Source organism: Streptopelia decaocto, assembly GCF_964273445.1.
Source record: "Streptopelia decaocto genome assembly, chromosome: 1".
Classification (NCBI taxonomy): domain Eukaryota; kingdom Metazoa; phylum Chordata; class Aves; order Columbiformes; family Columbidae; genus Streptopelia; species Streptopelia decaocto.
The window spans coordinates 52,577,739-52,602,671 of record NC_138663.1 but is presented as its reverse complement, the minus strand read 5'-3'; the positions used below and the strand labels follow the sequence as shown (position 1 = coordinate 52,602,671).

Here is a 24,933-nt window from a genome sequence, read left to right as displayed (position 1 = left end):
AACGTAAGAAATAAAGTTGCTAACACAACTGTTTGGGAATGCACAGTACTGAAATCACTTCTCAAACGTTCTTTAATTGAGACCAGGTTTGTACAAATTCTGTGCACTTCAGTTATACTGCAGCAGAAAGCTCAATTCTTAATTGCAATTTGTCAGAATACTAGAGGCAGATCTATCTATTTGAGCATTCGCTCAAACACTGAAACAAGGGAGTGACTTTGGGGTATTCTAGTGCAAACTCAAACTCTTTGAATTGTTGCCAAGGTTTTAACATGTCGAAGGCCTCCTGGATCACCGCCAATTTATCTTCAAGTCTCTGGGATGAGCTTCGGTGCTAGTAAGGACAACACCACACCAAACCAATACGTCCGCAGCACCTCTAGTTGGTACACCGGACACCATGCTTTACCACACTTCCACACCGAGCAGCAGTCAGTCAGTCTCCGACACACAAGTGTTAATAGTAAATTCTACCCAAGCACAAACTGAACGTCAACACCTGCCTGGCTACACAAAGGAGAAGGCAGAAATTACAAGTCCACAGAGCGCAGTTGCCTACAGGACTCTGACAGCTTGGCAACCACTCGGGTCAAGGCCCTATTCTCTGTCACCAGTCGCTCATTTATGTGCCTCAAAGATTGAATCTGCTTTATTTGTTGCAGGTTCTGCAGGAATCAAAGAAATAGGAGTGAAAACAAGAAAACAACATGTATATTATGTTTAAAAGAACTGGAGATGAGCAGAATTGAAAGAAAACTTAGAAGAGACAGTCCTGTTTAAAGCAGATAAGTCGCTGTGAAAGGAAAGTATCAAACAAGTGGCACATTCTTGAAAGCAATCTAAGAACCAGCAGTGATTAGTCACAGCCTTCCAAAACCGTCCAGGATACATTAACAATGACAGCTATTCCTGGAATTCTTTACTTAACAACCTAATTGCACAGACTAAATCTCCTATTCAAAAGTCTGCAAATAATGACACATTTAACATACACTTTTACATGGCAGTGTAACAAATGATAGGAAGATTATTTAGTCTTTAATTCAAAACTTGCACATACTGCTTATTGAAAGTAAACTCTTGAAAAAAAAGGCATTATATTTGTATTCTCTATTTTTCTTGGAAGCCTAGCCTTCCCTGAAAAGAATTTGAAGGTTGATGAGAGAAGCTCACATCCACTCTTCCACTCTTAGACACAATTATTTTCCTACACCACAGTTTGCTTTCTACATAATTCACTTCTGAAGACCCCTCAAGGAAACACAGACATTGTGTCCTCTCTTACAACAACTATCTTGGCCTGAATCCAAGGGAGCTGGAGGCATGGTGGTTGCCTTCTGCCTACATCTGCCTGTCAGTTTCAATTAGTTCAACAAAACTTCATGTGTGTGTTTTAATCAAAAGTATTTGGAAGTTAATGCCATTTCCAAGCAGCAGAGGGAGCTCAAAAATGAGCTTGAAAGGAAACTTATTATTAACCAGTGACAAGTATCAAAACATTGGTAATTCTTTAAAATTTTGGAGTGTAAGAATGTTTTCTATTTCATCATGTTCCACTAGTTTTCCAGTCATACTTTACTTCTATCAGTTTGATTGGGCCTGTCCAATATTATATGCGAGGACATAATAGAAAACAAACCTGCCAAATTTCTCACCCTTCTTAATCGTATCTGAGCACTTAACATTGATAAACCAGAAAATGAGAAAAGTTATACCATGACTGATTAAAAAAAAAAAAAAAAAAGGCCAGAGATGGATTAAAAATTATTTGGCTTCTAGGATTCAGTTTATACATAGTTGAAAAAGATGGAAATCAGTACATAGGGTAAATTTTAGTTATTTGTCAACATCTGAAATCTATCTACTGCTTTTTGTAAGCTAAAAACTGATTGATTATTTACTCTATACAAATGGAAGCTTTTCTTTTGATATAGGTAACATGCTGTCTCATACATAAATTAAAGAGCATGAGACACAGGTTGAAGCAACATTTAATGCTTAAATATCTATGGAATTATATGTTACCAGTATTTTTAAGTTAATAAAATATAGGGTATCACATCAAAATCATAGATTGCAATTTTATCTTTATCAGATCAAGATGCGCTTCACTCCAACCATCTCTTGAATGTTTTTTGTTAGGCAATATGTTATAGAAGTATAAATCTCAGCACCTTCTTAGAAGTCCCGCATGTATGACTGCTTATGCCAGTGTAACAGCTTCGGCACAAGCTACATGACACGAGTGATTCTGAAATGCAGCTATAGCTTAGTTATTTTCTAATTAAATTATAGAGACCAGTAATACTGCCAGACTACATGTTACACTTATATAGTCATACACGTTGTTATTAATAGTTTATTTAAAGTGTAATAGTTTACTTACTTTAAGTTCCTCTTCCATTTCAGATATCCTTCTTTCTAGAGCTCTTCTTTCCTAAATCAAAAGATATGTGTTAACACTGAACAATACCATTTTTTAATAATTACTGCTTGTAAATTCTGTGGTAACAGTGAAATACTTCAAGTTCAAAGATCATACAACCAAAAGCGTAGTGTGGACAGGAAACTTGTGATGGCAGTGAAAAATAGACATTTTTTCAATACGGAAAATGACTATCTGAGGAGGAAGAGATATTGAAATTTGCATCAAGTCCTACAAAATATACTCCTTCCTTGGCACAAATTTAGACAAGTTGCACCTACCATTTGTTTGCATTTATTTTTCATGAGCTAGGCTTCTGTAATAGCTTAATATACAAGAAATGCAGAAAATGATCAGAAACAAACAAGAATATTAAACAAGCACAAAAGCAGAAGCTTTCATAGACAAGCAAACGTAGCTGAAACATCTGTCTCAGCTCAGTGGGATCTGCCCACACCATAATCTGCCACGTAGTGTAGATACACTCAAATTTACACTAAAGGAGTTCAGCTGAGTACCAAATACATCTAGCTACGTAAGGACACCTGCTTCTTGACTAAATGTTTCCTGAATATTTTCTGCGTTTCTAGTATAGTTTTATTTTCCTTTCTTTTATTTTTACCTGAGAAGCAGGAGAAATCATCCTTTGTACAGAACTTCAGGTCATTTTGATTACTGCCCCCAAGCTACCTTATTGAAAGTTAGCTTAGGGTTTTCTATACTATGCTGCAGTCTGCAGTGCAGACACACTATCGTATTTCTAAATTCTATTATTTCATTTAAACCTAATTTTCAAGACATCCGACAGATGAATAGCTAATGCAGTAGACTTCAGGGCTTTACAGCTTGATTGCTTGCTTTCCTGTGTCAGACAATGCGGTGTGTCTCATTGAAAAGCAGCTGCGGTTATCAGAACTCTACATTCACATTTTTCCAAAGTGTGAAAGGCAAAAGCAACAGATTATTGCAAAGTGGACATATGCATCCGCATACAACGGTGTTATGCAAACAGCAAGCAGCATTGACTGAGGTGTGTAAAACTTTGGTTAGATCATACCGCCCAGTAGATACTGACTCTTGCCGGTCACCTTTCAGATATAAATCATTTGAATTTAGTTTAATAATAGTGCAGTTATATCCCAACATTTTCTCATTTTAGCAAACAACTTTAAAGGTCTATCAAAAGTTAATCACATAGATTACTGCAGTTGTTAGTACTTAATGTACGTAACTCCTCCAAGTTAAGACTTTTCCCATCATGACACTGATTGATAGTAATGGGCATAGTAAGTACCATTCTAGTCTATTTGCTGTTGGGCTAAATGTCTTTACAAAAAAAAGGTGTAAGAATTGCTAATATAACCAGTTGTTTTAATGCAATGGCCTATTCTGGGAAAAAGCACAGCTGTTAATTTAAAACTGAAATAATGTCTAGCTAGGCAGCACTGAATGTTCTGTAGAATGGAAGCTATAGAGTAATGGACACAGCTAAATCCATGAAATAATTAATGTCCACTTGTGTGGCCATGATAGCAAGCAAGAAAGTAATTAAAGATGCTGATGAAACTTTTCTAGTGATGAAATCATTGTCTACAGCAGGTTGCCAAAAATCAAGGAGAATTAGGTGCTAAAAGGCTGCTGCAATTATCTGGAGAGATTTTTAAGATAAAGATGGAAGTTCAGGAAGTGCCTGAGAGCACTTCTACATCTCTTCTACATCTCCATGTGCTCCTATAAAACCTACCCAGTGTTTGTTTACATGCCAGACAGGTTTGTAGGACTAAAAATTGTTTACTTTCCAATACTTGAGATTTAGAAAACATAAAAGGCTAGTGAATGTGAAGCCTACCAGGGATTAATAAATATACACCATATCACTTATTACTGCCGAAGTCCATTTAGTTTTCTTCCTGTTTAAGTGCCTAATATGTCTCTCCCGGATGAAGGGAGGAGAAAGGAAGATGTGGCCAGGGTCAAGAAGGAAGCCAGGACCACAGCAAAACCAGTGTAGTTTGCCTTACATTGCTGTGGAACTAAAATTTTATAGGGATGGACTTTAAACTAGCATGAAACTACAGCCTAAAATTACAATGTGTCCAACTTCTGAAATAATTCCTGTAGTCTACCTCACATATGGATTTATTACATGACTCCTTTCGCCATTCAATTTAGGGTCGTTGTCTCTGACCCTGATGCTCCTCTGCCCACACTGCTTAATTATTCTTCCCCCACCTGCCATATTCTCTCTGGAAAAAGTTAAAATACAAGGACAGAGACAGATTATGATTCATTTTATATCATTAGCAGGTTTAAAGTCTCATGTCTGTGAGCTAGAAACAGCTACTTCATTACCAACAATACTGGTAAAATGACACGTGTGCCTCTGGAAAGCTCTGAGGAAATTAAAGTCTCTGAAGGTTGGAAATGCATTAGAAGATGAAACGCTCCTGAATCTGCTTAACCCCCTGGGGTGCCAACATTGTTTTGGATGAGACAGAACAAGTGGCAGATCCCTGGAGGGCAGTGGTGTTTAGAACCTGGTCATCAGGAACCAACAGGCAACCTGAAGGCATTTCTGAAGAGTAATTCCATCTCACAGTATCTCACATTCATTGTTACTTTGAAAACTAAAATCCCTAAATCTTCTAAAAAATGCAAGTTATAAGAAAGGCTTCTGTTTCCACCAAAACGTGTCCATGCCAAGGGTTGCAAAACAAACTAAAAAAAGCCTGAATTGGAGTACTTAAGAGATCTTTGGCAGAAACTCACCCTTTTCTCCATTTCCAAGAGTGATCTGTCAGCATATCTCTCTTGTCTCTGAAACACAAAATTAATAAAGACACTGGTACTTGTTCTTAAATAAAATAAAACTGAGGAAAAACAATTTAGTTGGACAATTTTAGTATTCTGTCTGAAATATGTTTTCAAAGGCATTTTAAAGTGTGTTCAGGGAAGTAACGCTGAAATATAGAATAAAGAAGAACAAACTGGATTTATCACGTACTTGCTCTGTGACCATCCCCAAGGAATTTAATCATTACATTGCCTTTGGCAAATAGGAGCAATATAGTATTTCTATCTAGAAGCATTACAAAGCAAACATCTTTTTAATGTACTTCACTGATGTTTAAGGGGTACACACAGAAGACACTTAAGTACCTACACAGGCAAATTGTGGCAAATGCGATATGAGAACAGGAAACACACTTTCTAGAGCAATTTAAAGACAAATTTATGTTTTGTGTACATATCTGGTATCACTGTGTGCAGCACTTCTATCTGACAGCAGTTGTGTGTAACTGGAGTGCACTATTTGCTCTTCAGTTCTAAGACAAAGCTACCTAACCAGCCGGGAAGAACTAGCGGGTCATGCCAATGTGCAAGCAGGTTTATGAATTAATCAATCAATCCCAACTGACAGTTGAATATAAGCATAACAGTGTAGAAAGTGTTTATCCCTACCCTGCAAAGAAGTTCCAGATACATGCTGGCAAGAACCACTACTACTTAAAAAGGCAGGAGGCAGCCTCACACAGTTTGTTCACAGCTGAAGACCAGAATCCTGTGCTCTTTTCTCTTTAGAAACAGAGAGGTACTCTTTCTTCTTCACTCCCATCTTTGGATAAGAAACAAAGCTGATGCCTAGTAAAGAGCAGCCCATACCCTGGGGTGCTTCTAGTTTGCTGTCTACCTTGTCAGCTACGTACATGCTTCTTTGTTTTATACAAACCTGAGTGGTCTTCTCCAGCTCTAGCTTAAGTTCTGTAAGTTCCATGTTGGTATCATGTATCTGTGCTTTCAGTTGTTCATTTTCAGCTAGAGTCTGTTCATAAAGCTAAGAGAAAATATTAATTTAAAAAATATCAAATAATAATTCAGAAAGATTAGCTGAAAAATTTAAAAACCATGACTGAGCTGCACATAACATGAACAAATACTTCAATAGCCTAAGAAGTAAAACACAGTTACAGGTTTGAAAGATCTTTAGAATTAGCAAGCACTTGAAAGAACTGTTAACAAATATGTCTGGAAACAAGGAACTTTGCATAGGGAGCACATGACTTACCTTACACATGCTAAAAACATACTTGCCAGTTTCTTTGCTTCAGACTTCACAAATGAGACACCACAGTAAACTTTTCAACAAACTCCCTCCTCCTCTATTTTGAAGCAAGATCTAACCACATTTTTACATTATCTGCATGTAAGCTAGCAAACATATAAAAATAAAAGGCTTCACATATGTATAAAGCAGTTTTAATGATACAATCAACTAAAAAAATAATATGATAGAATTTGTCATAAAAATGGATCTTGTCTCCTCTGGATTTCTCCCTTGCCTTGAAAAGACCAAAAGCCAGAAGCTGTTTTGTAATGTGCATTCTCCCCACTGTAATGGCTGTTCTGCTCCTCCGTTCAGCTGAGTTCCTTTAAGCAGCAATTTGTGATGCAACATGAGATCATTTCCAGTCAACTTAAGAAAAACAATAATAAGGTTCTATTTTCACACCAAAATTCTCGGATCAGATACCTTCTTATAATCAGTGCTATCTTCTTTTTCTAGTCTACTGCAGTACGGTTTTCGATCTTCAAGGTAAGTCTGTGACCCCGATCGCCCCTGCGCTGAATCGTAACGGTCACCTGAGGACGTGCTGAGGGATCCCGTATCATACCTGTGAAAGAAAAGTTCTCATTTTTCTTTGCCTTCACATTCAAGCCAAGGCCACACACTGTATCAAACATTCTGAGTTTGCCGTCACCCTGGTGAAAATACCAAATGCAATTATATAGGGGGTGTTTCAAAATGACGGACCCAATTTGAAATCACTGTATCTTTGCAACCACGAACCGCCCATAAATGAAACTCTTACATTTGAAAGGGCAGGGCACAGAGTTTCAAATGATGACCGCTAGATGCTTCATTAAACTGTATGTAAATTTTTGTGTAATTGCAACACGTTGTATCAGGAAATATATTGCTTTGAAATTGGGTCCATCTTTTGGAAACACCCTGTATTTTAGTTAAACCACTGCCTTCTACTTTGATGCAAATTTAATTTTTACATTCTCAGTACTTCAAGATTCTGTGTGGAAATACTTGCAAATTGCTCAGTCTGCCAAGTGCCTGCCTCGTATGCAATCTTTTAAATTAAATTCTTTAATCCAAGCAAATATTTACACGTCTTAAAGGATTTTATATTAGCTTAGATATTTTAATAATTTTTTGTTTATAAAGAAGACCTATTTAAAAAAATGCATTACTTTAATGGAAGGGTTTTAACAAGTAACTTATAAAATATCAGCCTAGATGAATTCTCCAAGTTTTATTAGAGAAACCAAGAAGATTTCAAAACTATTTGGTCTGAATTCCAGTATTTCAACAGAAGTGATTTATGAAACAAATCTTCAGCAGTCTTTATCCTATTAATCACTAAATTACAGCTAGTATTAATAAAGTTTAGAATAATTTCACATTGCTGACTTTTCACTGATCATGTGCTGTAGCAGTTCTGTTTAACAGATTTGCAGCACAGACAGAACATAATAAAATCCTATAATTAATTCTAAAAGTCTAAAACCAAATGAAAACTTTAAAAAAAAATTATTGATATTTCTGCATTTCCTTTTCAACAAATCTTAAGGAAAAATTATTTTCAGAGGCTGTAGTACTTTTCTTGAGATTTCTTAGAAAATTTTCAGTAGGGTATTATTCTAAAAGAGGGGCATCAAGAACTTATTGTCTTCTTTGTAAAAGCTGACTATGCTGAAAAAATTGCTGAGAATGGTGCTGTATCCACTGTGTTCTACAAAATGCTCTGCCTGCCTTCAGTGCACTACAAATACAGAGTCAAACACATTTCCCAGAATCGAGTATGCCACTCACACATGGAAAAAAATATTCAGCTCTGCAGCTTTACACCCATATTTGACACAAATGTAAAATACCATTATTGCCTTTTAAGGCAGCTGACTACAAGGGTTAAGCTAAACTTGTACATAAAGAACTTAAAATGAGAACGTGTGAACAAAAAGCTTAACAATTTTAAATTCATTTGTTTAAATTACACATACCTTGAAAGGCTATCACTCTGAGGTGGGGAGGGGTAAAAAGAGAGAAAAAGAATAGATCAAGTCAATAATATGATAAAATACAATATATAATAATCTGTCAACAAGTGTAGTCAAACCATTACATTACATGCATATGCTATCCAACAGTATGTATTATCTGAACATTGTCAAGATTTAATTTTGTTATGTCTGGAACATAAAAGAAGTATGTGCTAGAATGTTACTTGCCAAAATTTGATTTAACATTAACATTTCACTCTAAAAGTCTGGACTGACCTAAACACTGGAGATATTTCAGCAGTCAGTGCATCCTGTGATTTGCCTGCCTGGTATCAAAGGCATCAGACCTGTGTCCCCTACTCCTTCTTCCTCTTCTCTAACATCAGCAATAATGTTTTGAAAGGTCAACATAATAATGACTTCAGCTCAAAATAATAATATAAAATACAAGGTCACTGTTTCAACATAGCTCAATGGGAAACACACTATAAATATTGTTGGTATAAATACCAACAACATAAGGGAGTACTTACTAGACTTAATTTAAATGACATTATTTCATTTTTTATATTACTTTCATTCATTCATTTCAGGCAAATCCACAGGCACAAAGTTCACTCACTTTACTTGACAAGTGAATTTAATTAGAAGTGATGACTTAAGAGTGAGTAAGTATCCTCTAAGCATTACATCAGTCATAACAAACCTTTTTCCCCTCTGGGTGAATACAGATTCATCATTTATTCCAATTATAATAATCTGGAATTAAGACATTTCAGTCAAGAAACTCTACTGACGTATCATCACCTGCACATCCTTCAACATTATTCACCTTGCAGTGGTGAAAAAAGCCACAGGTGGGTTTTGCTGGGGAGTGGTGTGGTTTGTTTGTTTCCTTTTCTTAGAAGGAAACTATTTTTTCAACTTGCATTGAGGAGAACAGCCACATTCTTCACAATACACTCAATTTCCCCGCAGACACCTTGAAGTGCATTTACTAGATGTAGGAAATCAAAAGTACATGCTATGGCCTAACCACTCCTAATAAAACATTGTTATTTTCTGTTATGAGCATGAATAATTCTGATAACTCAAGAGATTTTGTATAAAATGTCACAGTTAGGTGGCACATATCTATACATGGATAGTTTTTAAGCCATTGGCTAAAACAAGATGAGCTTCCACCTCAGTGTCTTATCTTGCATTATCACATGTTAAAGTAAGATCAGCGTGAGATTACAACATTCCACCATGTCATCAACAACCTACAAAATCCCTTTCTCGCCACTTCTTCTCACCTCAACAGGGGAAGCTTTGTCTGTAGACTTTAGGTCCCCCTACCTTGGGGGAACACCATGTACAGAAAAATGCTGAGCTGGCCCTTTGAACCTTTACCTACACTGTAGAACAGCCACTACAAGGAAATGAATGATTCCTACATTATTTCTTCACAAATAAGCTTTCTATAGGCTGCTTTGCTTTGCTTCTAGCGGACTCCCTGTGGTGCCAAGGGAATGTGAAAACCCCCCAGATCTCCATTCCCCTGCTGCACTACAGCTACCCAAAGACCACCTTAACAACATGATTCTCCAGCTAGAGAGGGACAACGGATGAACTGGTGAGGTAAGAGAGCACTAATCACTAGAGGCAGGAAAACACAGATGCAGCCTATTCCCATTTTCCTGGGAGCCTGAGAAGCTGGATGAGGACTCTGTCATCTCCAGAAAATCAGTGGTGCCCGTTCCCTGGGAGCTGTGAGGCTCCTGCTGTTTGAGCACCATCCAGGCTCCACACCTCACTGAAGGAGCAGCACATTCCTCAAGCACATGCCTGTTGTTGTTCCCCTCACTTTGCACAAAACATGTCTGGCTTGTAGATTTTATTTTTTTTTTAAGCAGAGTCTTAGCTGTTTTCTTTCTTTTCCCCTTCCATTTCTGTCAGTTCAGCTCACAACTTCTGACATTTGACAAAAAAATTGTGAAAAGGTGTAAGTGTACAAACTTTGCCTAATGCTTGAGAAGAAATGATGCCAACACAGATACCCTGTGCATCCAAATCACATGAGATGGATGTTCTTTGTACAGTCACATAACTGAGCACAACGAGCAGCCACAGTTGCACTGGCAGCACACCAGCAGCAATGAAAAATCAAAACATACATATCCTATCAATACAACCTGAAATAATACTTCTAACTCTATACTATCAGTCTATACAGGTCATAAGGATGCCCAAAAAGAAACTGTATTCAAAAATATACATTAAGCTTCTAAACAGGCACATCACATTTTAGTGAGCTTAGGATGATTATTGGTAATGGAAATAAAATGTGGAAGTCAGGTGGAATTTTCTGTATTGCTATAAATGAATGTTTCTGTGAAACTGTCACAGCAGTGAAAGTGAGGAACAAAATTTGAGTACAGCACTTCATTAACACTATTGATGTCAGCTTCTCATGTTCATTCCCACAGGATTAGAAGACCCGATGACATTTATTATTCTAATATTGCTAGCTTTCATCTTTCAGAGGTCGCACATCTGATCTCTTGCTTTTACAAACGTACATACTGATCCACCTTCAGTCCATTCAATTATAACCTGATCACAGTTGTTGTACCTATTCATTTTTTTTCTTTGTTTTGTTTTGAAATACTTCATACTGAAAAACAGGCTTCACATAAACATTTTTTTACTTAGAATCCTTCAGTTGCCCAAGTGATCTTCTGACTTCCCTATTTTTAAACAGGTACCCTACAACCTAGTTCTAAGACTATCCTTCTAGTGGGAAAAACCCTTAGGTAACGTGGCATTTTTTGTGCAAATTGAAGAAATTCTCAGCTCTTGATATTAAAAAGCCTAAACAAAATTTCATTAGAGCAACCTCCAGCAGTCAAAGTGCTTGGCAAAGTCCGACTTCTCTTTACTAGCTCTCCTTTATGGACAAATGACCATCTAAGCGGTCAAAAGAGAGTTCTGAAGAATAAGAAAGCACAAACTGAAATCTTACAAGATAGTTCTTTCAAAGACCTCTGAGATGAATAAGATAATTTTTCTGGCTCCAAAAAGATTTCAGGCTATAAATCATTTTGTCTAAGGTCCTTTACTTTCCTTTGTAGCATGCACCCATGTGCAAGGCTTGTTCTTGACCTCCTCTCTTCAGTTTAAATTCCTGAGTTACTGCCAAAGCCTTTGGAAGTTACCACCTTCTACCTCTGGCCTGTAGCTTCACCAAGCAAAAATCACAACAGCACCACATAAGGGAATAACAGAGAATTTCAATATTTCCAAATTTTCTGTCTTCTGAATACCAGTACATCAAATAATCAGTAGAACTGAAAAGGCGTAACTATTTTCTGAACGTCATTCTTTATAATTCCAGTTTATTCATGCCTTTTCCCTTTTCTCTTCCTAGAACTGAAAAGGATTTATAAGCAAATAATGATGAATTTCTACAATAAAGCATGCAAAATTTCTGTCAAAGTGAAAGCAGAGTTAGCAACTGCAAAAACGAAAGCGTAATTTCTTCAAGCATTTAAAAACAATTAAAACCCCACACGTTTTGCTACGGATTTGGGAACAAATCGCCTATTAGAATGTTCAAGATCTATTCCACTGTTATTTTTCCAAGATGGCAAAATACTGCATTGTCAAAAGTAATGTATTTAGTTCTCAGTTGAGCATTGATAAATGCTAAATAGTTATTTATCACTGAGATGAAGTTAATTGAAATCTACATAATGCTTTAAATCTCTGACAAACCATTTGTATGCAAAGGAAAAAAACCCACGTTAATATGAAAGCAATGAAATTACTATATACAAATTTTAAGATCTCTTATAGTTAATAGGCTTATAATAATTACAAGCCTAGGACATTTTCTGCAATTTTGATACTATACTGGAAATTCCATATTAGGTTTGACAAAATTTGAAAAGAAAACTTAAAACAACATGAAATACTTATTGTGATAAGTGATACAATTCACTTTCACTATGTTTTTGTATTTTCTGCAGCTGATGTGACAAAAGAGCTAATATTAACAAACCAAAATCAATTTATGCAGCTAGGTGACAGAGAACTTGCTTCACACATTCATTCCAGAACTCTCCATGAACTCAAATCTGATATTATATTGATTTATAATGAAAGAAGTATACAGGCTAGGAGAATGCTCTGACTCCTGAGCCAAGCCATGATTAAGTAGCCAATTCTACACTTCAACCTCTCACCCCAACACACCCACTCTTTTAATCATAGACCATAGTAATAATTTGGGGCCTGATTTACAACTATTTCACTGTAGTTTTATATAAGTCTAATTCTAGAAGAAGCATCACATGCACATTCTACCAAAATGAATTTCTACAGAACAGAATATGGAGTAATTACAGATCTAAGGATAAGGATAAGTACTAGTGGGAGGAAAGGAAACATGCCTGTGTATTTATGTGAACGTGACATGGAAATAAAAAATACAGCAAACCAAAATGGCACAGTATGAATCTCTTAACTAAAGCATTTAACGAATGTGTAATGGAAGCTTTTATAAAAAAGGAGAGAAACATCACTTGAATTTTATTCCTCAATTTCTGCTACACCATTTTATAGCACAGCTCAAGTTACCACTTCCCTTTTAACCCCTCTGTCACACACCATTCAGTTTATAGGGACTTTTTTCATCAAATCAAGTCTATTATATTGTTTTCCACTGAATTTTTTACAAGACTAATAATACTGAATTACGATGTTCAGAAATCCATTTTCTTCAATGGAGAAATCAGGTACACTGCGTGTAACTTTCTATACGTCATTATATTAATTTCTCATATTATTTGTTAATTACATTACTGAGAGCACTGGGTTTAATTTTAAAAGGTTTTAATTAGTGTGCATAAGTCACTGGGCATCATTTATCTGAAAATTACAGAGAAGATGGAACAAAGATTTTTGCAAGGCAGAAACTGAAAGTTCCCTCCAGTAACGTGCTGCAACGTGTCCCTGACCTACGCATCAGAAATTTCACCTACATTTTTTGGATGCTTATTCTACATAATCAGAATGGAAGAGAAAAACATGGTTAATACGTTAAAAATTGTTATTAAAGCCTGCAAAGGAAATGGCACTGAACAATAGCCACAAATTATGAATCAGAAAGCACTTGTAAAAACTCTACCATATATACTCTTTTAATTGAATCCAACTGCAACAGAAATCTTAGGATCAAAATGTATCTGTTAGAAAGGTAATAAACTCATTATCTCTTTTAAATTACCTGGGTTTCTTTCTTATTTGTTCCTTCTTCTGAATCGGACTGCTGTTCCTGTTCATTTTCATCACTCTGGTAAAAGAAGTGGAAAAAGAAAAATAATTAAACTGCTGAAAGCTTGCTGAGATTTTAAGGCATTCTAGACTTCTAATATGAAAATCTAAGAGCAGCAGAATTCTACCTAACTGAAATGAATAGAGGGTATATGGGGTACATGATAAAAATTCTCAAAAGAATACATGTTTTCAGTACCAGGAGGAGAGGAAAGGGAACTTCACATTTGGCACGTGAAAATCTTGCTTTTACAAACTTACATACTGATCCCATGACAAAGAGAAAGCCAATCAGCTGAAACGCCAACTATAACCCTTCTAATCTGACAGCTGTTCTTTCAGATCTAAGTACATGGCTACTTGTAATGTGCCAGATAATGAGTCTCATTCTTACAGCTTTGATATGCATGCAAGAGAACTGTTCAATTATTATTTTTCCCTTAGATTATGATTAATTCCTATTAATTAGAGAATTCTTCTTAGCGTTACCAACATAACTTAGACTTAATTTTCATTTTGCTCCCGAAAGCTTCGAAACAGAGAATACAGAACTGGAACAAGCATCAGTTTTTCCAGAACAATTAGTTATATACTCTATTACTCTAAAGTATTCTCCATTTTAAGAATACACTATGCACATTCCATATTGCTACAAGCTAAGGCTATAACATCAGCAGTAGCAATCGTTTACTTACATCTTGTGTCCAAAAAGAAACTCCTGTAGATCGTCGTTTTTCTCTTGGTCGCCGCCTTTCCCTTATAGACTTAGGTTGTGACTTATCTTCTTCCTTTTCTTCCTCTTTTTTGCCCCCTTCTGCTAATAACAACTTTCTTACTCATTTAAGTATGACACAATCTAATTTTATGAACATTTTCTGTAATAATTCTCAGTCTTTAAAATGCTTACAATTATTTTTTTACCTGAAATGAATTTGCTAAAGAGTTTACCACATACAGGGTTTGCTGTAATCTACATTCCTCAGAATACAGCTCTAAATACTGTAAATATTGTTCCAATTCTTGAAGAGCAACTGCAAAATACTAATTCCATCTAAGCCACATAAAGAAAATGTTTCCATGTAACAGTGATACACTACAAATTAGACTTAAAATTCAATTTTCAAAACTGTCACGTAATGATTCAAGTATTTGTGCCAGTAAATGTATAAAAGTACAAGGTAATTCTTCACCATTCTTCTTCAAACAAGGGGTTTTTTTGCTTACATCAAGAATCCAATATAAAAATGGCCCAAATTTTAAAAGTCTGTTAAGTGCTCTTTAGAGTCCCCCTTTTCATCACAGTCCTCTCCATTTTTGCTTTAAGGAATAATAAAATGGGATCTTGTAGATTTGGTTAATATTATATCACAGATTTCATTTTTCTGAAATGTGATATTTCATTATAGTTGCTCTGGTAACGCAGACCTGAAAGCATTATGTGGATAGTGATAGTGGCATATTTGATGTTCTATGACCCACCAATGGAAAACACAGATTCACATACTAAATGGCTGCTAAACACCACCAAGTACAAAAAACCCCATTTTTCCTCTCTATATGCAAGTTTTGGAATTTCTTACAGAAGGCGGGAGTGAGATACAACCCTGGTGGTCTATACTTATCTCCCACCCCATTTTGAACTATCTTTAGAAACATAAGCTGTCATTTGTCAACTAAAACAACAAAAAATATCCCTTCACAAATAGTACTCCTACCTCTCTCACTTTCCTTTGTTCCACTCCGAGAATAGGCAGAAGTTATACCTATAAGGCTGTTTGGTCTGTTTAGTTGACTTGAAGTTGAAAGAGAGCTAGTGGAGGTGGAGAGCGAGGAGGTGGTTGATGAAGGAGTTGACGTCGAAGTTGGTCTATAGCGATGATATGGCTATTCAGCAGAGAAATGTCAAAATTAATTCACCAAGATTAAACAAATATAAACCACAGGATTTAAAACATTTAAATATAGAAATAATTCTTACAGTAGTACCAAAATTAAAATATTATAGTTGGAGTTAAGGCTCATATAATTTCTCTACCTAAAGTGACCCATCATGAAAATACCTCTTCAACAGTTCGGGAATATCTTTGTCTATAATCATCATCTTTAGTTTCAGATTCTTTCTTTTCTTCTTGTTTTTCTTTGTCTTGCTTTTCTTTCTCTTCTTTTTCTTTTTCTTCATTTTCCTGTTCTCTGGTTCGCGTGGGACGACTTCTTCCTATAGTTTTTTCAGCTTCCTGAAGATCTGTCAGTGTTACTCCCTGTGAAAATAGCAGTCAGCAAACAACATTTCAATATTTCACTTGTATTAACATAGATGATCACAATATATAAATACATATTTTAAAGATAAAATTCACCTTCAGAAAATTAATTCTATCTATTAAAAATAAATTTTATCTATATATTCCACCTATAAGCTTTTCTCTCAAATCTTGGAACCAAACATCCCTCTTTCATTATTGGCAAGTGTTTGCTGTAATGTGATCTACCACAGATTCTACAGCAACACAATTTTTAGTTGAACTGGTACACATAGATCACACAGAAAATCATACAGAAATAATGCAAGAACCCACTAGATCCTTCCAATATAATCACAAGCATATTTTTGAAAGAACCCTAAAAATACAATAGTTATCAAATTTTCAGAAATGCTGGTACTTTAGAAATTCACTCATTGCAACTGGATTTTCAGGCCAACAACACAGAAAATGGCACTGACAGCATCAGAGAAAGTTGCAATTAATGTCTTATTTCCTTGTTATTCTGCTGCTAAAAAATAGTTTTGAAAGCAAACCATTTTCAAGACAGTTTTTCTCAAGTGCATTTTTCAGCTGCTCAAAACACCTCATAACCTATTCTTCAAAGCCAACTTTGCAGCTTATCAGTTATTTAATTGCTTTTTTGTGTTGAAAATGCTTTAATGCAGTAATTCCTCGTAGTTTCTTCACTGTAAAGATTCATCAATAGTTGGCCTGTGGTTTGACCATCTCTCAGGGCTCTGAAATAGTATCAAGAGGTAAAAAAGAACTCCAGCAAGATCAAGTTGTATCAAGTGGTGTGCATCTCTCAACAGGAAGGGTAAACAGAAATATTTGAGGGGTTTAAAACTGCAAAGATTTTAAAGTAACATCAGTAAACAAGGCAGATATAGACTCAGTCTTACAGCAGATAAGGGTGATGGCTAGAATATTTCTTTGTGCTCTTTTATCCAGGAACTATGCTCAATTTGTCAGCAGACAGAAGAAGAGATGGAGAGATACAATCCAGAGGACAGCGGTTGGTAACCGCTCCACTGCCCAAAAAGTATTCAACCACCATTTAGAGATAATCTGTTTTGCTACTGTGACATCCTTCCCTACCTTAGGATTGCACTGGTTGCAATTCAGTATCAAAATCGGTATCAGTAAAGTAAGAAATGCTGAAAGGAGACATGCAGTTAAATTCTAGATTATTAGCAAGTAACAAAATACTCTTCCTTAGTACTCTTCCGTGTCCACACAAACTAGGTTGAATGTATATTTTTCTATGCCATGGATCTTATTAGCTATCCATATGTTGGTCATCTCAATCACATTATGTTCAATAGTCCATGCACAGGAAAGAGACTTAGAAATGAAAATAAATACAGTACTCTATGCCTGTTTCTCAAGTATCAAGTCTTCAGTCAGAAGCATAGAGCTCTTAGTTCTGGAAGAATTCAAAGTCCTAGATTTAAACATCTGCATAACATCAGATACAATTACTCAAGGAAGCCATGTTACCATAATGCAATCAAAAACTTCCTTTCAGTGGAGGAGTTTGTGCTTTCGAATTTGTATTAAGTCACTCTTCAGTGATTAGAAGCAGGAACTTTCAGTACACAATGAAGGGTCTTAAAGTCTTCAAGGAAGAGAGGGGAAAAAAAGAGGCTTTATTTCATCTGGTGAAAGTTGTTTTGTACCAGGAAGACCCATCAATTTATTTGGAGCCTTAGTGGGAAATTACAACTTCGCTGTTCTCAGGGAGCTACATGTGTACATTTCCATAAATATAGAAGGTTTAATAAAACTATACCTGTGTAGATCTTCTAGACTGTCTTGCTTGCCTGGATCTAGCTTTTCTTTGGGACTCTGATTCTTCATCCCGTACTGGAGTGAGGTATGATCTAAAGAGTTAATTACAAACAAAATTGGCAAACCATAGTTTTTCTACAGATGTATCAAATGGTCAGGAAAAAGAAATACCCACAACACATTATGACTGAAACCCAAAGCAGTTAGAAGAAGATCTTTAACTATGTACGGCAGATTACTTTTTAGTCACTTAAACCATATCGTAATGATCTATTCATCAAGATAGCAGCCTTAGAACTCAATTAAAATACACAGTGTTTTCATAGTTATTTTAGATTTCCTTTTACCGTTTTCTCTAAATACAACTTAAGCTTTTTTGGTTATTTCACTAGTCTACTAATATAGGGGTAAAAGACCCCAGAGATTTATCTATGGCATGAGCAGTTCTTTGGTCACCCTTAGCACAAACTAAAACCAGTTCTAAAACAATCTTAAGTTTTAAAATAACTTCATTTACACAGACCCATGAACTACTACCCATATTCTACCTCTATTAATCAAATTACCCCCAAAACACAGCAAAATATTTATAATTAGCTGCTATAAATACAAACGTAGAAACATCTCCCGTCTTATGACACATCTTAAAAAAATACCACTGTAATTAATTTGATTTCCAGCATTTTTATAGACTTTCCATTTGCCTAGAGCCCTAGGCTCTACTTCTATGAGGAAGATGGTGCCTGTTAGATGCTTCAGCAAACGTGACCTGAAATGTTTCCTACTGAGGAGGTTCTGACTGCAGAGCAGGTGTAATCTGTAGGGCCCAAAAACTGCTACAAATTACTCCATATAAGTTACTCTTTATTAACTGGTGTACATATGCCTACCCTTCAAGAAATCTGAAATAATTTACACCTCATGGAGGGAAAAGGAAAACCCTCAACTTGCCAATACAGCAACCAGCAGAGTAGCAAGTGTCCTTCCCCAGCACCCCCTATAATATGCCACACAGCTCACCTAAGAGGTATTAGTCCTGATACAAAGATTTAAAATTCAAGTTTGTCATTCTCTTCCCTGTTTCTCTAAACCAATCCTAAAAATTAGGTAAAGAATATAGCTTCCTCAGCTACTCCAAAAGGATGCACCATTACATGCTTAATCACTAGAAGCAGTTAATAATATCCTCACTTTCCAAATGTTCTTTGAAATACTATTTCAAACATACTTTCTAAATATACATTTACAGTCTATAAATGTGGCTTAACCAACTTCACTTCTTAAGAAAATATTTAGCATATAATCTTTCATATACAGACAAATTTTTATGTGCATATAAACATACACAGATACACACTCATGCACATATATGTATCTGTATACGCAGATACATATATGTGCATGTGCTGATATTTAGAGCACTACCTTCTCATATGCACGCAGTAATTATTCCAGTTTTGCTGATTTCTAAGATACAATGGATATTTGAATATGCAAGAATGCATCTGCAACAGCGTATTACACAATTGGCCCAGAGTCAGATAAAATAAAGTATTTCAGGCCAATTGAAGGTAACTGGAATGTACATCGTATATGTGCATTAGTACAGACACACTAGTGAGAGCAAACGAGACAGCAAAAGCCTTAATTCTGATTTTCCTTGCTTTTCTAGCTCTTACAGACTGAAATATCATTTGCATGTTAAAATTGGAACTACTTTTGAAAAAAAGATGCATTTTGTTGGTTTTGCTTTTGATTTGTTGGGTTCAGTCAAATTTTGCTATGGAAAAAGTTTCCGACTACGGTTGTTAGTGAAATGAGTTGTAAGCACGTGTAGGCACTTCCTGAGTCATTTCATAGAAGTTACTTCATCTCAATTTTGGGTGTGAAAGGAGGACTATGGAAAACACGCTGCCCTAAATAGGCCTAAAGCTATGAGGAATCTTTAAATGTTGTTGCAGCCTCAAGTGAACCAAAAGAATGCAGGTTTCTTCTGTAACAATCAACAGGTTCATCACCTCCATGAACATGCAGAGATACACATCTGGCACTGATACATGGGTTACATTTCGAACCTGCTATGGGAGCAACACACAAATCTGAACTTGCACTTCAGCAGAAGGGTTAAAGGATAAACATTTACAAATATCCACAAGAAGAACCCAGAGAAAGCTAAGAGAATTAACAGCCTTGATCCATAAATAGCAGGTAACAACTCTACAGAAACATAAATATGCGCCAATCTTAACTCATCCTCCATGTAACTGTAACAGAAAAAACACCATAGTCTTCAAATAAGATTTACATCAGCTTCTTACTCATTCTTTATACTGAATAGCTCTTAATCCATTGCATTTACAACGGTATATTATGTTTCAAGTAGAAAAGATCCTAAAGGATGCAAAGAAATAAACAGAATGTGTTGGGTTCAATACTTTTTCTCAGTAGTGTCAGGCATAAAAAATAACCAAAAAAATGCTATGTTGTAATTTATTATACACTGCCACTGGCACAGTAGCTCACTCAGTAGCAAGGTACTTGTAGTAAGTAACAAATTATTGATTTTCTTATTTTTAATTCAGTGTTTTTACATAGTTCCATTATGGGTATTTTTAAGAGGACCCATTTAATCTATTAACAGAAATAAAAATAGAAAAATGCTGCATGTCAAATGAAACCCCCAGGCCAGTCAAAAATATACAGTATCAAAGTTTAAACTTCATGAATGGCCTCTACCAGCACTAAGCTCTCACATAAATTGAGGCATGTTGCTAGTTGTTCCAATACAGAGCAAGCAAACAACACTGCATTATGTAGTGTACTACCCGAATTTGTGGTAACCAACACATTCCTTTACATAAGAAAAAAAAAAAAACTTTTGTACAAGAGCAATGTTACTCTTAGGACCTTTACACACCTCCGTCTCTCCCTGACCTCTGATGTTGAGGACACAGTGCCAGAAGTAGCTGTGGTCATGGCTGTGGTAGTGGCTGTAGCATTTACAACCGATGGTGCAACAGGAACGGTCACTGCTGTAGGAACACTGTCCTTTTCTTTCTCAGTACTATCCTCAGCCCACAAACGATTTGAGGTACTACAGCATAACGAGCAGCAAACACAAAAAAAGAGAAAAGGAAACAGCTAAACAATGAAAGCACTTTACTAAACAACTAATAACATGTAAATTGAGGGATGGATTTTTTTTTTTTAAAGTAAGCTGAGAAATGTCTCTACTACAAAAGCTCAACTTGAGCTATTAAATTGAATCAATTAAGAATTGAGCAGTTCACAATAATTGAATTTTTATTTTTCACACCCTTCTAACATTGGATTTATTCTTTTATACCAAGATGGCCATCACTTTACAGTAGAAAGCCATTCAGAATTTTTGAGCCAAATTGTATAAAATCAATACAAATTTAAAAGGAAAGTGAAAAAATCCAGAGCCCCAGGATCTACTAAACAAGAACGCATGCACGTACATAAGCACATAGTAGACCTGACAAAAAAAAAGAAAGAAAGAAGCGTGTTGGTGCCATTACCTGCTTTGTACACTTGCTGAAGTAGAACCCGTTGTACTCTTTGTAGTAGTGTTTGCGCTGGCAGGCAGTGTTTTCTGAAGACCAGCAGAAGAGGTAACTGTTGATGCAGTACTTGAAACATTAGAACTAATCAAATCATCTTGTCTTCTACCAAAGGAGCCACTGAAAGAGAGACACATACAATGGATGCATTTGTATCACTTATCTTTGCTCATTAAAACATCATAAAGCTGTGAAGGATCCATTAAATTCCTGCCCGTGTATTCTGTGGTTCAGTTCAGTCTTAGAAACTTCTGGGGGAAAAGAAGCATTTTCTTCATTATCTCCTGGACTAGGACTTTCAACTTATGACTTCAGAAGGCAGCAGAAATGTCCCTTCGTCCTGATCATTGCTCCACAAGAAGAGAAGATAAAGAATGAAATCTCACTGGTTTATGTAAGGCTGTCTTGATCACACCTACCGTGTTCCCATTTTTAAACTGCTGTTTCCCCCACACTGAATACCTCAGAAAATGCAGAATTATACTCCACAGCTTGCCAGAAAAGAAAATGTCATCAATATCACTCCTCTTACCATTTTCAACCGATTAAATTCACTGCCCTTTTTTTTTTTTTTAAACTTTATTAATTTCCAGAAAGATTAACCTCCCACTCAGCCTTTTCCCTTGTTCTTGAAGTTTTAATGAAGACACAGTGGTTTCCACATTTTTATCCATAGGTTCTGGCTGAACAAATTTTGTATTACCATGTCAAGATGTTTGCCCATTACTAAACCTCAGAATTTAGAGTTAGGACAGACAGAGCATCATATTACTAACTGCAAAAGATTTAAGGAAAGATGCTTATTCGTCATTCTGCAATTGATCATTTTTTCTATCACTATAAATTCTATAACGACAAAGAAAAAATAACTGTACAAGAACAACTACACCATTAAAGTACCACATGCACTTTAAAAGTGATCGAGTACATTTTATTTGACGAGTAGAGTGTAAATATCAATAAAAGCTAACACGCAGAGATTGTTCTTATCTTGATATTTTCCTTCCATAACAGTAAACCTGTGCAACATCTTTCCAAACCTGAAGTTAGGAAAACTGAGTTTTCTTTTTAAGACAGGAGGTTAACAAAGATGTAAGATGTATTACGCTGTATGAAACGGCCTGACTACATGCCGCTGACAACATCAACGTCAAGACTAAAAAAAAGGTTAACTAGTTATCACTACATACATCAGCAGCGCATATCAAGATGCAGCTTAGCTATGTGAATTCTTTCTTTTGATCTATTCATTTTAGATAGATATTGCTCCACTAATTCCAATGAAGAACTTCACTCAAATAGCTACACTGAAACTACACAATTGAGTAACGTTAACCATGTATATATTTCCAGGATGCGATTCCTTCTGAGAAGATCCTGCAAGATAATAGCCATGCACATCTGATAATTATTTTCACGTATGCATTCTATGATGCTGATAGCCAATGTAGGCACAGCTAAGTTCTGGAGAGCAGCCCAAGACCTCTGATACTGTCATACAAAACCCAAAATTCAACATAGACAGTATTTTTCCCCCTTTCTTTTCAGACACCAAGCCGAATTACTTGCATTCCAACATTTAAAATAGTTATCTTTGGCTACTGAACTAATCTGGAAAGAGTCAAATGAACCTCAAACTGAAATAAACAGTAGGAAAAAGTAAGTATATAATTTTAATCATATAGCAGTTGCTGCAACAGTCTAAACTAGTAAAAATGGCGTAGCTTTAAAATCAGCATGAGCATTGCATCAGCATAAGTGCATACTTTGCAATTGTTATGAACAACACTTCAATATGTCACCATTCAATTTTTAACTGTCCTTAAAAATGTGATACAGTACTTGAATTTGTTTCTTTTGTCAGCTTATTTTGATTAAAAAAAGAGAAAATTCCACACCTTCTTTGATAACCTGTGTTTAATGATGTAGGACCTTCATTCAAACTGTTTTTCTTGGCATCTTCCTCCCATTTTCTCCTGGTGTAGGAACTGCCACCACGTATCGAGCTAGCAGATGAGTCCCTGTAAAAAAGACTTTAGTTCAGCAAACTCATATGAAGACTCATAGAACAGTTTGGGTTGGAACGGACCTTCAAAGGTCACCTACTCCAACCCCCTGCAATGAGCAGGGAAGGTTGTTTCTTGCTGTGAGCTGAAAAGGAGTTTAAAATTAAAGATTAAAACTCAAGATAACACACTTAAATATAACGGTGCAGAACAGGAATAAAATGACCTTTATGGCAAATCATTTCAAGCTCCTGTGGAAAAATACCACGTTCATATTAGCACTGTTAGAAAGATAACAGAAGAGCAGCATCAAAAGAAAAAATGCTAAAGAGGACTTAATCAACATGAAATCAATCATCGGCTTTTATACATGATCATTGCTGGCTTTGTTTTTCTCAAAAAAGAGGTTTTCCTGTTTGCTCCTGAAATTATTGAATGCAATAAAGGGAAGACTCAGGTTTTTTAGAAACTTATTTCATGGGATCTTCATTCTTGGATGTTATAAGAAGAAGTTCAAAAGCTGACTAGCCTTTAGAACTCATGATTCTGCAGACTAGTGTAAACAGGCCTGCAGTAGCCATTCCTGAGCGGCCTGCCACGTATCACTAGCTGACATTACTTTAGTCATAAGGAATTTCCAGCCTGTTGTTGCAGTTTATAGCAGCAAGAAATAACCTTGCAAAAATCTGCTTAGAAAAACTACCCCAAAAACTGAGACTGAGATGCAAAAAGCTGAAATTCTAATAAAAACGTCAGCTTCAGATTTGAAGTAAAGTTCAGATAGAAGGATGAAAAAAATTGTATTTCACAAAACTATACATAAAATGCAACCAGGTCTGTGAGGGGAAACGAAACAATACTTTGTAAAGATGTATACCTTTGTCCTTCAGCATGTACCTCTTTCTGCACATAAATTTACACTAGCAGTCGGTAACAACTTTAAAAAATTACCAAACACAGGCCAATGAAGTGTTACTTCTTAATACCACAGAGAAACACACATTCCAAGACACCATCTATCACAGAAAGGTCCTGCTGCATGACAGATTTTTCATAATTACTGAAGGTTTCACTTTGCCAAGACACTACAGACTTCAGCACTTTTGCTGCAGCATTGGCTACTTGACTGAGGCTGCATGTCTGAGATTTGTTCATCTAACAGCTCAGCTGGGACTCATCTTGAAACCCTTCCCATTACTCACAGTAGGATGTAGCTGGATTACACCACATCATCGATAAGACAAACAAGCAGGTGTTCAGACAGGTCAAACACAAAGCCAGCATTTAGCTAAGCAACGAGGACAAAGTTCTGGGACAAAGGCAGAAACAATAATTTATTAAGGTGCCTACAGGGCAGATGGTTAAATTCAACAGGTAAAGAAGGTCAGACTAAACGTCAAAAATCTCTTATGGTTTTAAGTGGATTGTCTGCCACATCATACCCTTGGCAAAGGCTCAGTGCCTAAATACGC

At 36.0% G+C, this 24,933-nt stretch overlaps 1 protein-coding gene across 8 annotated transcripts in view; it reads right to left on the bottom strand.

Moving 5' to 3' along the window:
- PPP1R12A (protein phosphatase 1 regulatory subunit 12A) overlaps positions 1-24,933 on the bottom strand; it is a 116,392-nt gene that overhangs the window by 6,258 nt on the left and 85,201 nt on the right. For 3 of the 8 annotated variants that reach the window (XM_082076184.1, XM_082076180.1, XM_082076186.1), the window contains 14 exons: positions 23,354-23,476; positions 21,414-21,575; positions 20,789-20,965; positions 17,873-17,963; positions 15,877-16,074; positions 15,532-15,700; positions 14,512-14,633; positions 13,770-13,835; positions 8,498-8,514; positions 6,957-7,098; positions 6,156-6,260; positions 5,195-5,242; positions 2,387-2,437; positions 504-665 (listed from right to left, as the gene is read on the bottom strand). In XM_082076184.1, coding sequence (XP_081932310.1) covers positions 531-665; positions 2,387-2,437; positions 5,195-5,242; positions 6,156-6,260; positions 6,957-7,098; positions 8,498-8,514; positions 13,770-13,835; positions 14,512-14,633; positions 15,532-15,700; positions 15,877-16,074; positions 17,873-17,963; positions 20,789-20,965; positions 21,414-21,575; positions 23,354-23,476 — 1,606 coding nt within the window. In that variant the 3' untranslated portion in view covers positions 504-530. Of the gene's footprint in view, positions 1-503; positions 666-2,386; positions 2,438-5,193; positions 5,243-5,887; positions 6,042-6,155; positions 6,261-6,956; positions 7,099-8,497; positions 8,515-13,769; positions 13,836-14,511; positions 14,634-15,531; positions 15,701-15,876; positions 16,075-17,872; positions 17,964-20,788; positions 20,966-21,413; positions 21,576-23,353; positions 23,477-24,933 lie in introns of those variants that run through there. The other 5 variants (XM_082076181.1, XM_082076182.1, XM_082076183.1 and 2 more) reach the window with 5 other exon arrangements.